The sequence below is a fragment of the Lutra lutra genome, chromosome 10 (assembly GCF_902655055.1).
Source record: "Lutra lutra chromosome 10, mLutLut1.2, whole genome shotgun sequence".
NCBI classification, from domain to species: Eukaryota; Metazoa; Chordata; class Mammalia; order Carnivora; family Mustelidae; genus Lutra; species Lutra lutra.
The window spans coordinates 81376405-81391077 of record NC_062287.1 but is presented as its reverse complement, the minus strand read 5'-3'; the positions used below and the strand labels follow the sequence as shown (position 1 = coordinate 81391077).

The window sequence follows — 14673 nt, the reverse complement described above, 5'->3', positions numbered from 1 at the left end:
GTGTATAGGTTCTATAATTCTCCACATGTACCAACTTTTTTATTACTCACAAAATCAAAACTTTGGACTACAGTAAATAAGAGGGTTTCCAGTATAAGTAGAAGAACTATGTTTACTATACTATGTTTTTTTTCAGTCACTTATCAGTTAGTAAACTTTATGAACAGAAGCTCTGATCGGCTCTCCATTTAGTACTCAGTATAATGCCTTATATAGCAGCCTCTCCCAAAATAGTTTTTGAATAAAGGAGCGCAAGATGCAAACCCATTTTATTTCTGGCTTTTCCCTTTTCCACAGAATTATATCATAAATAAATTTGTATTGTTATGGGCTGATCTGAGCCATAAAAATGGACTTATTATGGGGAACTCAATCTTTTAATGGTATTTATTAAAGTCTACACATATATGAGTATTCTCATTTTTATGATATCATTTCTCATAGCCTTAATAAGTTTTTCACATCATACTCTCTGAAAATACTTAAACTGTTTCTATTTACTTTTTGATTTAATTTCTGTGTAATTCCACAGTGTCATTACCCCAAGTTTGCAAATTAGGACCCTGAGACAAAGAAGTTAACTCAATATCTTAAAGGTAAATTCCCAGTTATGCCTCAAATTCATGGAGCTTCCAAATTCTAGATTAGTACTGGCTTTTCCATTAATTAGACTGTCTACCTTGGAGGAAACTACGGCCCTCAATGAGGCTCAGTTTCTTCAGTTATCAGATGGGGTTTTTTGACTAGATGATCTCTAAGATGCCCTCAGCCCTAAGTCCTCATTTTCAGCAGCAGAAAATTCTGGATTTTCTCATATATAAACATATGGGAGACAGAGAACAACATATACAGCTAAAGAGTGACAGAAAGGCTAAAGTAAGGTAGTAATGGTTAGTGAGTACACTAACTAACTAAGGGATACAAGACAGTGGGTAAATTAATGCAGTCTGCTAGCCCAAACTCTTTTTGGGAAAAAATACCATGGAATATTTTATGATCATAAAAGCCACAAGAATTTTGCTCTTACTTGACAACAGGAATCTCAGTGTTAAGTTGGAAAGGTCTTGAGGTATGTATAAAGCTTAAAAAACTTAAATACTTGGTCAACTCTTTATATTTTATTATCCTAAGTAAAATATAGGGTTATCAAATTATATCATAAAGCAATTGCTGATCTCTAAATCTTGATCTGAATAAATTTATAATCAAGTTTTATTCCTTAAACTATAGATAATATTAAGACAGAGGCAACCAATATTAGGTTCTTTTTAGAAGCTACGCAATTATTCATTTTCTCTACCTCTTTAGCTACTTAAGTGACTTAATAGAAGCCATTGAAAAGAAATCCTAACACATTTGGTAAAATAAAAATGATGTAGGATTTCAGATGGCCCAACAAGATGAAGAATTTAGCACTGGAATTCTGTTAAATAACTGCAGGAGTTGTATTTTTGCCTTGGAAAACTTTCATCATGGAACACAGCTGTGAAACAACTTTGGCTTCAAACAGAAAGGCTATAATAAAGCGCCTCCTAGCTAGACTTAAGTTCAAGAGGTTTATGGTGGCAAACAGCAGAGAAGATGAAATGTTTCAACAAACCCCTCAGGCTGATTAAGTTAGCATTCACAAAATGGAATAACCTATACATCACATACCCTTTGTTAGCTGGTTGTTTAGAATAGATGTATGAGTCACTGGATTTTATTTTAGCAGTTGGGCAATGCAATTCTCCTTTTGCCCAAAATATTAAAATGCAGAAATGTGAAACTAAGAGAGGTAATGTCAGATCTTATACAGAATGCTTATCAACCACTGTGATGGATCAAGAAATTCTTCTGCACTTGTCATTCCATGTCTCACCTTGGTAGGCACAAATGATAAATTACCTCTCATAAAAAAGCAATCTATTGCTCAACTAATCAGCAACTACAGTATATTTTCTTAAATTGTGTGGAGGAGAGGTGTTGGAGGGGGGATGCTTGCAAAACCAAAAGAAAGCTGGTATGGAAAAAAGGATACGCAATATTCAATCCTGCATGATTTTTAAGTACAAATGAATCCCTCTGGGAGTTTGGGGGATTAATATATATATTTTTTCTTTCTTTTTTTTTTTTTTTTTTCTCTCAGACACTGTTCAGAATTAATGAGGGTACCTGCAACGATGCTGGCAAGCTGCTGGGTTCTGGAGATGGGGTAGAGGCTGCGTGCCTGAACGATTGCTGAAGCGATTTTCTTGGCATGCTTCTCCTCCCCGTATGTTCTCAGGATGGATGCAAGTGCCTGTTGATCTAAAGCATTCACAACATCAGCTGCGGTGGGCATGTCAGGGTACCTACGCACAAGAAGAGCCAATTAGTTTGCTGACGTCAGTTTTCATTGACAAGAGGTGAAACTTCAGAGTATTGAAGTCAGACAAACACACACAGTCTAAGGGAGCATCTGAGGTTTTTAAAGTCAGAGACTGAAATCTTCAACAAATGAAACAGATTTTCCATTTCAAATACCCATCATAACAGCAATAGTGGATTGAGTGTGACATTCATCAAGTCAAGGGCAGCAGGAAATTAAAATATTTTACTAACTTTTAATTCACAAAGAGGTTATTATTACTAATGCAGATTTCCCCTAAACTAAAGTAAATGTTTGGATTTAGTTTGTTCAAAATTTAAATTACTGTTTGATACAGATACAAGACACTGACTGATATTTAAATAAGCCTACACCTCAGGAACTTAACTAATTCTGAGATTATAAATAACTAAGTACTTATATGGGAGCACAAATTGAACTTAAAAAGTCTATGCAAGAAGATACTCCCAGTCAATTTCCCTCACCTTCTATAATCTGAGAGCTGTTGGGGAAGTTGGAATATCAGAGACTAAACTATGCTATAAGATTCCAGTGATAAATGGCAACAGGTTAAGAAAGCCTCTTGCATCTACCTTCATTGCAGAGATATATCAGCCTCCAGGATCTGACTGGCCTTATTTTTTGGCATGGACTCCCTCATCCCATAACACCACTGGATAAGTATTACACATATTTGCAATGACTGACTCTCCTTTTCTATGAATTCATGTAAATCTACTCCCCCTTTCTGAATGCCATATACTTTCTTCGGATCTGTTCATATCTTTGATTAGGTTATACAGTCTATGCTATGTACCGGGAAGCCATCCTGCTTTTTAAGATATACTTGCTCAACTCTAATCTCATCCATTATGTATTGACTTAGAGTTTAATGCTCAAGAGCAATTTTATTTTCAGGTTCTTAGGGGGAAAACCTCAAGAACCCTGATTCACAGACTACAATTTGCTAAGAAGTCTTCATATTAACGATATAGGGATTTACAACTATTAACTAGAAGCTATGTTCATCGTATTTCAGAAGGCATTCTCCTTTAACAAGACATAGAAACAGAAATTTGCTTGACATTTTATTACCTCTGCACAACAACCTCAATCTCCAAACATGAAAGGATATTTGACCTTTACTATTAGTCACCGCTTTTTAAAGGATTTTCATTATTTTCTTTTATGATCACATTCTTCATTCTATGAATGCCAACTGGTGCAAAAGAAGGTGTAAGACTCAGAACAAAAAGGTTCCAACAAGTATGGGTCACAATCCAAGTTACAGGTCATATCAAAACAGGGGAAAAGGCTATATATGTGAATAATTACCATCGAACAAAGCATTTTATGGGAAAGAAGTCAAAGTCAACTCATTATTAATTTTCTGACTTAAGCAGGACATTAAATTTCTTATGTGCAGGTCCTTCAATAGATTGGAAGACATTTTGGAAAACCTAAATTTGTCTCAGTAGAAATGTTTATGCAGGTCTAGAACTGCAGATTAGTGATAGTAACAGAATGGTTTGCTTATTTAGACATAAGAAAATCTAACATTCCTCTTAGAAGGTAAGCTTCCCAAAGGTAGGAACCATGATACATAATTTGGCGGTCATGGTGGGGCATGAAATGAGGAAGAAAAACGTGGTTAAGCTTTGTACATACAAACTATTCTGTCGCTAAGCCAGTGTTAGGCATAGAGACAAGTGATAATCTAAACTTTAAAAATTAATTTAGGTTTAAAATGACTCATCCTACACTTTACTAGAATGTGACCCTCTTTGTGTTATATGTACCTCTTAGAATAATGGAGAACAAACCAGTATTTCCAGGGTGGTGAGGAATGAAGGGGAGGTGTAAAGCTGTCCTGTACATAGCACTATGTTGGTATGGTACCATAAACTGTAATTTCTCTGGGGAATGTTAAACCAAAGTAACCGTACAGGACAGAGACAGGACAAAACATACAATCGCTGACCTCCAGAATCTTGCATTTCATGTAGTATTCAAAAGAATATGCCTTAAATATAATCCTTTTACCTCTCACAAGAGGCATAGTGGGGCCTGCATAGAAATGGACCCATTGTTTCAGCATCGCATTTATCAATACTGTTTATAGTCTAAAAAGCTCATATTGTATCTATAAAAAAAGATTATCAGTATGGAAGTTATCTTCTTCACTATTCTGTGTAAAGACAGCAATGATTTTCCTTTTAGAATCTCAAATCTAGAGAAACACTAAAGTCTATAATGAGTAGCAAACAAAACTTGTGATTTATTATGTATGGATAGTGTTAGGTGTGGGCGTGTGATGGGAATTCTGCAGTCCTAAGAGGAAATTAAATCCAGAGCGTTTCTGCAAAATTGATTTCTTGTTGTGAGGAGAAATGGTTTATTGACACTCACCTGCCACCATCCATTCTCATGTCCAAGGGGCCGTCCTTCCGAAGGGAAAAACCTCTCTCAGGAGCATCAAGTTGCATGGAGGAACACCCAAGATCCAAAAGAACTCCATCCAAAGTTCCTGGAATCACTCCAGCTTTCATTAATAAGGCTTCTGCCTGGCTGAACTGGCCTAGCATAGCTCGGATCTGTTTACTGTGAATAAATGCAGGAGATGGAGAAAAGACTTTGTTATATTAAATTCTTAAGGTCTATGATCAATGGAAGGAAGCAGAGCCTATTATTAGCTTATTTAACCAATATGTATTTTCTAAGGGCCAATCACATGCTTGGTATTATACAGAGACATATGGAAATGGAAACTTTACATCCTTGGTTTCAATACCAGAGGTGATTTAATGTAATTTTATTTTTTCTAACAAACACAGTTTATTATGTATTTCTGTGAAGGGATACAGTAAGTTCATGGATTTGTAAAATTCTTTTTCCAGACCATTCATATTTCTTTAAAAAAAAAATCCCTTATTCATTTGCACAAAATAAACTTTCCTCTTTTCAAAAAGAAATCTTAAATTTATGGGTCAGGGAAAGAAGTACATATTATTTATCAAAAGAATAAATTTAGAGATAACAAACGCTCATGAGGATGTGGAGAAAGGGGGACTGTGTACTGTTGCTGGGGATATAAATTTGTACAACTACTATGGAAAACAGTATACAGCTTCCTCAAAATATTAAAAATAGAACACCATATGATCCAGCAATTCTGCTTCTGGAAATATATCTAGAGGAAATGAAAATATTCTGTTGAAGAGGTATCTGCACCCCCATTTTAGTAATAGCATTACTTATAATAGCAAGGACATGTAAACAACTTTTCATCAACAAATGAATAAAGAAGTTGCATATATACACATACATACACACACACACACACCATGGAATATTATCCAGCCATTAAAAAAAAAAAAAAAGGAAATCTTGTCATTTGTGATAGCATGGATGGACCTCGAAGGCATTATGCGAAGTGAAATAAGTCAGACAGAGAAAGACAATTATTGTATGATCTCATATGTGAATATTAATATTAAAAAGGAAAGAGAAAGAGAGAGAAACCAAACTCATTAAAAGAGAGAGAGAGAGAGAGATCAGATTTGTGGATACCAGAGACAGAAGATGGGGTAAAGAGAATTGGATGAAGGTGGTCAGAAGGTGTAAACGTCCAGATAAGTTAAATAAATACTAAGGATGTAATATACAACATGACAACTACAGTTAACAATGCTGTATGATATATATATAAAGTTGTTAAGAGAGTAAATCCTAAGAGTTCTCATCACAAGGAAAAACGTTTTTTTATATGTATGTGAGATGATGGATGCTAACTTATTGTGGTAATCATTTCACAATATATATAAGTCAAATCATTACACTTATATAAGTCAAATATATAAACTTATATAGTATGGTACATTAATTACTATCTCAATAAAGCTAGAAAAAATAAATTTAATAAGCCAATTTAAGTACAATAGATAATAAACAGGGATCACAGAAAAAAGGTATGTCAAACATCTTCAAGCCAAACACTTAAGATTGTTCCATATTTTTACCATAACTTAGGATGGGGTGCTGTGCAGCTGCACACCTGATGCATGAAACTACGCTTAAAATAAATGCCTTCTTGCAGAAACAATGTGTTAGCTTTCAGCAGGCACTCTGAAGTGAATGGAGCATTCAAAATCAATAGACAGGCAAGAAGTTGGAATCACCTTGCAGCTAAACTAATTCTCCTTCCTACACAAAGTGAGATGCTGCCTGCAGGGTTCTTCAGAAGCCTTAGGGCAACTGCTATGCATTTTGGATGGGGAATGGGAAAAGAAAAAATGGCAACTCTCCCACGACCTCATTCCCTCCATCTACAGGTGGGTAGGGTGAATTTGGATTTCAAGAGGGGAATTCATATTTATGATATTATGTTTAAGGAGAACTTCATTGCTCATTGGTAATTTTTTCCCAAACTCTGATGGAGAAACTGATTTTCAGATTCACTCACCAAAAATTCATTGACTATCTCCTATATATCAGATATTATGTTAATTAGCATTATGTTAATTGTTAATAAAAGATGAATAAAGCATGTCTTTCTGAGCTTTGAACTGAAAGAAATATATAAATGAATAATTTGTGAAACAATCTGATGGATGCTAGTAGTAGAAAGATAAATTGTTATATCTGTATTTGGAAAATATACAACAAATGCTAATACTAAACACTGGGAACACAAATAATAAAATACTGGGATTGGAAAGCAACTCACAGTTCACTAATTCCAATTATTTAACTGATTGAATCTTTTCCCTCTCCACCATCACTGCTGGGGTATGCTGGGGTAGGGGGAGAGTCACTGTTTTAACCACCTCCCATTTTCCCCATTGGTGAGGGAGGGATTCCCATTCTAGGATTATGGAAAACATGGCACTTGGCCACTGGACAGATGAGACTGACAGTTTATTAATCACACATCCTTACAGCACTTACAGCCCAGGGGAGGAGGGTGTGCAAGGCTACATGTGGGTGGCAGGAATAGAGTGGGCAAGCAGAGGCTATTAAGAAGCAGGTTTTATAGTTCAAAAGAACTGTTAACCCTTGGTTCTGATGGGAGAATGTGATATGATTGGCTTGTCTGAGTAATTCCATGGTCAGGGAATTGAAACCTGCTACTCAGGGATAAGCAGATATTTTTACTTATCCCTTTGATAATAAGGGTCCTTTGGCTCAGGAACCTTATCTGTGGGAGCACTGTGCCGGCGGTGGGGGGAGCTTGTGGTTGGGACAACAGAAGGTCTCTCATTTTTCTCCAGATGTCAAGAATACATAATATTGGGCTTTAATTTTAAGGCCTTACATATAATTCTCCAGCTCATGTTCGAACATTCCCAATAATCAGAACTCAACTACTGTTTTTGAGCTGTTTTTTAGTTGCTATTTCCTCACTATATCTATATTTCTATATTTTCCCCTTGATATTAATCCATGTAAAACAACCAAAAACCTACAACCACGGAAGCCTTTCATATATCTACTGTCATTTTAAGTCATTGTAAGGGATATTTGTTGGCCACCTCTTGCTTGCCAACCTCTGTTCCAACAGGACCTGAAAATTTGAGCCATGTCATTTGGGAGAGACTGATTATATCTATAATTGTTTATATGTCAACTTGGCAAGCCTACATTATCTAGTTATTTAATCAAACACTAATCTCGGTGTTGAGGTGCAGGTTATTTTGTAAATGTGGTTAATAATCAGTTCGCTGTAAGTAGGACATTACCTTTAATAATGTGGGTATGCCTCATCCAATAGGTGAAAGGCTTCCCAAGAGCAAAAACTGAGGTTTCCCAGAGGAAGAAGAAATTCAGCCTCAAGACTTCAATATCAGCTCCTGTCAAAGAATTTCTAGCCTGATGGCTTGCCCCAATTCAGACTTGCCAGTACCACAATTGTGTGAGCCAATTCCTTAAAATAAATCCCTTTGTATATTTATGTATTATATCCCTCAATATCCCTAAGGATTCTCAGGAGAAACAGAACCAGTAAGAGATATACATTATATGTGTGTGTGTGTGCGTGTATGTGTGTGTAACTTCTGCTGGTTCTGTTTCTAAATAACATACTCATTGTATTCTCAGAAGGTTTATTATAAAGCAATGCGTCTAAATTTCAAGAGGGCTTTTAATTTTAATTTTCTTTTTAATTTAATTTTATTTTTTCAGTGATCCAAGATTGTTTATGTACCACACCCAGTGCTCCATGCAATACGTGCCCTCCTTAATACCCACCACCAGGCTCACCCATCCTCATACCCCCTTCCACCCTAAAACCCTCAGTTTGTTTCTCAGAGTCCACAGTCTCTCATGGTTCATCTCCCCCTCTGATTTCCTCCAATTCACTTTTCCTTTCCTTCTCCTAATGTTCTCCATGTTATTCTTTATGTTCCATAAGTAAATGAAACCATATGATATTTGACTTTCTCTACTTGACTTCTTTCACTCAGCATAATCTCCTCCAGTCCCGTCCATGTTGATGCAAAAGTTGGGTATTCATCCTTTCTGATGGCTGAGTAATATTCCATTGTATAAATGGACCACATCCTCTTTATCCATTCGTCTGCTGAAAGGCATCTCGGCTCCTTCTACAGTTTGGCGACTGTGGCCATTGCTGCTATGAACATTGGGATACAGATGGCCCTTCTTTTCACTACATCTGTATCTTTGGGGTAAATACCCAGTATTGCAATTGCAGGGTTATAGGGCAACTCTATTTTTAATTTTTTGAGGAATCTCCATACTGTTTTCCAAAGTGGCTGCACCAACTTGCATTCCCAACAGTGTAAGAGGGTTCCCCCTTCTCCACATTCTCTCCAATGTTTGTTGTTTCCTGTCTTGTTAATCTTTGCCATTCTAACTGGTGTAAGGTGGTATCTCGATGTGGTTTTGATTTGAATTTCCCTGATGGCTAATGATGAATATTTTTTCATGTGTCTGTTAGCCATTTGTATGTCTTCTTTGGAGAAATGTCTGTTCATATCTTCTGCCCATTTCTTGACTGGATTTTTTTGTTTTCTGGGTGTTGAGTTTGATAGCTTCTTTATAGATTTTGGATAGTAGCCTTTTATCTGATAAGTCATTTGCAAATATCTTCTCCCATTCCATAGGTTGCTTTTTAGCTGTTTCTTTTGCTGTGAAGCTTTTTATCCTGATGAAGTCCCAATACTTTTTGTTTGCTTTTGTTTTGTTGCCTTTGGAGATATGTCTAGCAAGAAGCTGCTGCCCTTTCAGTCTTTTTCATGGACACAGCTGCTAAGCTTCCTCCATTACTGTATTTGTGCATCTTTGTCAATTGTTGCAGATCTAAGTACAATTTCTGCCCTACACATTTACTACAACCCTTTAAGATGCAGGTGTTACCTTTAACCACAGAAATCTTTGTACTACAGGAAAACCTCACACAAACCACTATTTTACAGTCTTAATCCCTTGGGTTTTACAGCTATTATCCTGTTTGCTAATATACTTGTAAAATTAACAAAAATAAATCTTACAAGGAGTTCTTGGGTATCCTCAAACATAACGGTTGAACACACAACATTCATACAGTTTTACACCTATTACTGAATAACTAAAATGTAATCCTTGTGGTACAAAACTCAGTTTAATACACAAGTATGAGAATATCATATGGTAACAAAAGTAACCAAGTGTCAACACAAAATAAATCACGTGTTTAAGGCAGAGCTTTCTGATGCTGCATCAGTTACATGTTTCTAGAATTAGATTGTTCTCAGAGTAAAAAAGCCATCCACAAAGCTTACCAATTAATATGTCGAATGAAAACTCAGCCTTAACTTTAGACCCTGGGGACATTATTTCATATATGCAATTAATGTGAGGCTAATTTTACTGGACTGGCACAATCCCCTTTTCTCTTTCTTCTTCCCTTCTTTCAAATTTTAATTTTCAGTATTTGTGCATATGTATTTTACAAGTGTTATAAAACAAGTAACCAAAAAGTGTGACTTAGCCAGGGACGATCATGATGGTCACAAAATAGAGGCTAACCAGGACATTTAGCCATTATTACAAATGCACGATTTGTTCAAATCATCATTATTTTCATTTGTCCTCACCTCAGACTCCCCAGGATGTAAGCAGAATATTGCCCATGATTCAAAGCACATGCTATGTGAGAACTGTTCTTCAATCCAAGCCCAGGAAAAGGCAAGATGCTTAGCAGTAGAAGGTCAACAATACCTTGGTTGCTGGAAGCCATTTTTTAGTTTTTTTTGTGAAGATCTTAATTCTAGCAAGTCATCTGCACTTAGAATACAAGTTATGGGCTGTTTGTTATAAAGGACTAATATGTAGTAGTATACACTGAGGTAGTGATGTTAAGAGTAGCTACAACTCACTTTGTATTTGATTTAGGATTGACATTGGAACTTTCTCATTCCTCTTACTGCACAAGAAGTTTAATAAGAGGGGTTAAGGATAAATTTCTCTACAAATTATAAAAGTGGATCCAATTCACAGGGTTGAACAGGGTTGTTCTTTTTTTTTTTTTTTAAAGATTTTATTTATTCATTTGACAGAGAGAGATCACAAGTAGGCAGAGAGGCAGGCAGAGAGAGAGGAAGAAGCAGGCTTCTGAGCAGAGAGCCCGATGCGGGGCTCGATCCCAGGACCCTGAGATCATGACCTGAGCCGAAGGCAGAGGCTTAACCCGCTGAGCCACCCAGGTGCCCCGAACAGGGTTGTTCTTAATGTGAGTACTATCCATCTTGGTTTTTAAACCCCCAAACTCCTATGTTTATAAAATGCTTAATACAAAAGAGGTACTTTGGTTGCCCATGGATTTGTAATTTTCAGTTTCATGGAGAGAAGACTTACATGTGTAGAATCAAAACAATTTAAAACATGTGAAGTCTGAACATAAATTTTTAAGTTGGATTTGGAGAATAACTGAGACAGGCTAGGGAAGAAAAACATCACTATTATACTTTTCCTCTTAAGATTTAATACTCTTCTACTGTAATTTTAACAAGTAATACTAAATAAATGCTTTAATTTGTTATATACCTCTATCCTCAAGTACAGTAATGAATTCTGCCATAGTAAACAAATATGCAATCCAGACATAAACAACTGACAAAAACCAAAAAATGGTCCCTGAAAATGATTAATAATGATGGTCTTGATCCTTTCTAAATCATCTAACTTTTGCAGTGTGGCAGATTACCTCAAAACTTAGTAGCTTAAAACAACAATCATTTATTAGTTCATATTCTGTGCTTCGGCAATTTAGGCTGGGCTCAACTGGGTGATTCTTCTGATAGTGGGTGACTGTGGTTTAGTTGGTCTCAGTCGGCCTCACCTACATGTTGGGAAGTTGGCTGGGGTTAAGATGACAACTGGACCATGCGTCTGTGGCATCTTGCCAGTTAGCCCAAGCTTTAACATGGAATGGTCAAGTTCCAAAAGTAGCAAGGTAGGCTGACTCCAATACACAAGTACTTTTTAAGTTCCTGATATGCCCCATTTTCTAATATCCCATTAGCCAGAGCAAGCCCATAGCTCAGTCCAGACTCAAGGGCTGTTAGATTCAAAGGTAGACTAAGGGGGATGCCTGGGTGGCTCAGTTGGTTAAGCAGCTGCCTTTGGCTCAGGTCATGATCCCAGAGTCCTGGGATCGAGTCCCACATCGGGCTCCTTGCTCATCAGAGAGCCTGCTTCTCCCTTTGCCTCTGCCTGCCATTCTGTCTGCCTGTGCTCGCTCTCTCTCCCTCTCTCTCTCTGACAAATAAATAAATAAAATCTTTAAAAAAAAAAAAAAAAGGTAGACTAAGGGGCTAGGGTTTGATTCCAGAAATACAAATCTGGGCAGAGATCAATAAGGAGTCTGTGCCATAAGGGTCCGGTAAGAGCTAATACATGATCATCTGGGAGGGAGTAGCAGGTGGTAGTAGGGGGTCTGTAAGAAAGCAATGGTAGAATTAAAATTAGAAAGTGGTAGAATTAGAATGCAAACACGGGAATGAGTTAACTTAACATCATGTAAATGTGACAGCAAATAGGAGGGCTCTAACTGCAGGCCAGACTTTTCCTAAAAAGACTAAGTTATCTAGTCATGAAGAAATTGAAGTTCTAGGCAGGAATATGGTTAGAGAGTCAGGCATAAGAGAGTAAGTTTAGAGATGTAATTAGAACTGACCAATCACTAAAATCAACACATCAAGTCAGGACTAGTAATAAACACGGATTATATGAAGTAGGGTGACAAGCAGAGCAATGTAAAGCAGAAGTTTCCCCCCTTTACAGTACATTTTTTTTTCCTTAAGATTTGTTTTTTTGTTTGAGAGAGAGAGAGCGCAAGTGCACAAGGAGGCGGGGGCAGGAAGAGAGAGACAGAGAATCTTAAGCAGGCTCCATGCTGAATGCAAAGCCTGACTCAGGGCTCCATCTCACAATCCTGAGGTCACGACCCAAACCAAAACCAAGAGTCCAATGCTTAACTGACTGTGCTACCCAGGAGCCTCAATAACTAACATTTCTTTAAAGGTGCCAGGAACAGCACCCAGACACTTAAAGTTTGTTTTACTGAACTTAAAGTGAACTGAATCCAGGGTTCACTTCATCATAAATCTTATGCATTTATTTTGTGTGGGTACTTGGGGACATACCTGGGTAATAATGTCCCATGAAAGGATAAGAAGAGCAAAATACAAATAACTTTTTTTTTAGGAGGTTGGTCTGCTTACTGTGGATCTAAGTCCTTCTCACATTACCATCAACATTATTTCATGCAAATCCCAATATACTACCTGTTTTTCAGTCATTAAATTTTATTGATCTGTAGGCACAAAGCAGGGGCCATGGCTACCTTTACCACTCCATTAGGCCTCCCAAGTAGGAATCAGAAGGGAACCAAAACAGTGGATGAAACACATAGCTAACTTGAGCAACTGTAAGGGCAAACATTGTGGGATAATTTCTGTGTGCCAGACCCTGTGCTGTATACTTATCAAATCATTTCATGCTCCTGATAACCCTAAGAGGTCAGTGACATTATGGCCCACAATCAGCAGATGAAGAATAAGAACAGAGAATAAAGTCATAAGACTAGGAAGTGGTAGAATAAGAATGCAAACACACTACTTTGGGGCGCCTGGGTGGCTCAGTGGGTTAAGCCGCTGCCTTCAGCTCAGGTCGTGGTCTCAGGGTCCTGGGATGGAGCCCCACATCGGGCTCTCTGCTCAGCAGGGAGCCTGCTTCCTCCTCTCTCTGCCTGCCTCTCTGCCTGTTTGTGATCTCTCTCTGTGTCAAATCAATAAATAAAATCTTAAAAAAAAAAAAAAGAATGCAAACACAGGCTAGTCTTGCTAGAGTCTTTGCTCTCAACCACTACACTGTAATACCTATCAACTTTCTATTTATTTAATACCACTTCAGATCTCATTCCTCACCATTATGACCTTGTCATGATTGATTATCTGCCTAGTTTGTCTGATTTTTTTTATTAAAACCTTTTAATTGTTCTTGGGGCACCTGGGTGGCTCAGTGGGTTAAAGCCTCTGCCTTCGGCTCAGGTCATGATCCCAGGGTCCTGGGATCAAGCCCTGCATCAGGCTCTCTGCTCAGTGGGAAGCCTGCTTCCCCTCTCTCTGCCTGCCTCTCTGCCTACTTGTGATCTGTTAAATAAATAAAATCCTTAAAAAAATTTTTTTTAAATAAAACACTTTGTCTTTAATATTTGCCATCTCTTCACAGTTATAGGTGTGCAGATTTAGCACCCAACAAATATTTGCTGAATAAGGATTATCTACAAGGGGCTGGACACAGGAATATAAAAATGAACAAGAGCATACATTATAGAAAGGTATATGCACAAACTTAGGTAAATCACTGAGATGGTTTATTTCTTCTTAAAACAACAGTGGTAGAGTGGGATGAGGATACTGTATCATAACGCTCGTGTTTAAATCTTGGCTCTGCTACTTACCAACCCTATGGTATTGGACAAGTTATTTAATTTCTCTCAGTATCAGTTCCCTGTATTTCACAGTGTATAAGGTTTCCCCTTTAATACAGCTGGGTATGGTAGAAATACCTCAACAAGTTCTGGACTCAGACTAAATCAGATCATCAGCTTTCTAATTCTTTATCTAATTATTTTTTAATTTGACTATGATAAGTATTATTCATCTTGACTCTCACAAGTCATCTACATATGGAATACAACTTATTGGCCTGCTTTACTATATAGGACTAAATGCACTAATATATACTGAGCCTGGTGATGTAAGAGTATTTCATTTGATTGTGTATTTAAATAAAGATTGAACATATAACATCAAAATTCT

General features: G+C 37.1%; 1 protein-coding gene across 3 annotated transcripts in view; it reads right to left on the bottom strand.

Annotated features, from left to right (window-relative positions):
- Positions 1-14673, bottom strand: part of METTL15 (methyltransferase like 15) — a 201529-nt gene that overhangs the window by 34761 nt on the left and 152095 nt on the right. For 2 of the 3 annotated variants that reach the window (XM_047690353.1, XM_047690354.1), the window contains 2 exons: positions 4760-4951; positions 2155-2333 (listed from right to left, as the gene is read on the bottom strand). In XM_047690353.1, coding sequence (XP_047546309.1) covers positions 2155-2333; positions 4760-4951 — 371 coding nt within the window. The remainder of the gene's footprint in view (positions 1-2154; positions 2334-4759; positions 4952-14673) is intronic. The other variant, XM_047690355.1, reaches the window with a different exon arrangement.